At 32.1% G+C, this 1,670-nt stretch overlaps 1 protein-coding gene across 2 annotated transcripts in view; it reads left to right on the top strand.

The window, feature by feature from the left end:
- LOC117122543 (amine sulfotransferase-like) overlaps window positions 1-1,670 on the top strand; it is an 8,311-nt gene that overhangs the window by 2,844 nt on the left and 3,797 nt on the right. Inside the window, exons 1-3 of one of the 2 annotated variants that reach the window (XM_033268137.1) lie at window positions 373-468; window positions 848-1,059; window positions 1,466-1,592. In XM_033268137.1, the coding sequence (XP_033124028.1) occupies window positions 859-1,059; window positions 1,466-1,592 (328 nt within the window). In that variant the 5' untranslated portion in view covers window positions 373-468; window positions 848-858. Of the gene's footprint in view, window positions 1-372; window positions 469-847; window positions 1,060-1,465; window positions 1,593-1,670 lie in introns of those variants that run through there. The other variant, XM_033268136.1, reaches the window with a different exon arrangement.

The raw sequence follows: 1,670 nt of genomic DNA, 5'->3' as shown, positions 1-1,670 counted from the left end.
TTTAAATTGTCATAGTATGTAACTCAAGTTAAAATAACACTTTTCATTACTCGTGCAGCTTAATCAAATATTATGTCATTTTAAACGACCCATTGGTATTAACTCGGTAACATCAATGTATTTTTAAAAATTAGACAGCAACGTTCTCTCAGAAGTTGTTCTGCAGACGTTTATCTGTTGATGACCTTTTGACCTCCTGAATTCTGCAATGAGATTTTCGGGTCGATTCAGCCGAGACGGCCCGAGTGGATTTTCATGTAAATGTTTCGTACGGAAAAAAAAATCGCATCCGGCACTGCGTGTTCATTCCTCTGATCATGCGCCTAACTTCTAATTCATTTATGCTGGTACATACTAACGGTGAATTTCATCTAGTTAGTTAATTTATTTATTCATAGGCCTAATAAAAGATTATTTATTAGATATTGAAAGCGTTCGTGAATTTATCAATTGTACACTTTCATTACGGTACGTTTCTCTTGAAAGGCGCCTTATAATTTTCATATATTATTAATACATTACTTGAATTATTACAATTTAATGTGATTTCTTAATAATATTATATTCTGATATTTCTTCCAACTAATTGATGATCGAGTATGTTAGCCTTATGTACGGTATTATAAAATAAAATACAAATAATTATGTGTACAAAAAATGTATAGGCTATAATATATTACTATAAAATACTTGTTTAACAGTTAATTTTTTTTAAATTTAAGATGTTCCGTTATAAAATGCACGGTATTAAAATTTTAGTTGCTGTACAGAGAATCCTATCCACATATAACAACCAATCAGGATTAAGAATTGGTTTACCACTGCCTAATTTTTATTTCTTATGAAGGAACTCATTGGATGACTGAGATTGTGAAGAGTATTTTAGCCGATGGTGATTATGAAAAAGCAGAGAAAATGTTTGGTATCCACCCAAAGCCGTTGGAGTTTTTCACCACACTCTCCGATTACGCAAAGAGACCACGTGACAAGCAACGGGTGATCGTCACACATCTTCACGAAGAACTGTTACCAAAAGCGGCCTTAAACGGCAAAGCAAAGGTAACATTTTTATATCTTATATATTGTATTTTTATATATTTTTGGATAAAAAGTATAAACATATTATAGGCCTTTACTAGGAGCGTTTACAAAACAAAATGTCAATGGTAATCAAGACAAAGTATTTTAGTAGACACGTGTCAACACAGACAACCCAAGGCATTTTATTATGAAAAGAATATGATTTAAAGTATCATCAAATCATCAATTGTATAAGTTGATTGACTGTTTGAAATAAATTGCTTATTTCGTTGTTTATGAAATCGGCCAGTAATTTAACGTAAACCATTAAATTACTGGATATAATATATTAATTAAGTTGATTTATGATTTTATATTGAATTGTAATGTTTATTTTGACAATGAAATAAAATGAAAATAAAATATTTTTTTCCATTGTTTGTAGATTGTGTTTGTAATTAGGAACCCAAAAGATTCCGTAGTATCGTACTTTCATTTCGCACAACCATTCCGATATGCTGAAGAATTCGACACCTGGGAAGGATTCTTGAAATGTTTCATGTCTGAAGGAAGTAAGTACACGGACGGGTACTAATATACTGGTAGATCCAAGTTGGGGCGGAGTGGGGGTAGGGGCGGAGGGGGGGTAG

This window comes from Anneissia japonica, unplaced genomic scaffold, assembly GCF_011630105.1.
Source record: "Anneissia japonica isolate Jap-2015-1 unplaced genomic scaffold, ASM1163010v1 scaffold1889_len2455224_cov183, whole genome shotgun sequence".
NCBI classification, from domain to species: Eukaryota; Metazoa; Echinodermata; class Crinoidea; order Comatulida; family Comatulidae; genus Anneissia; species Anneissia japonica.
The sequence above is the reverse complement of the archived record's forward strand: the minus strand, read 5'-3'. Positions and strand labels throughout refer to the sequence as shown.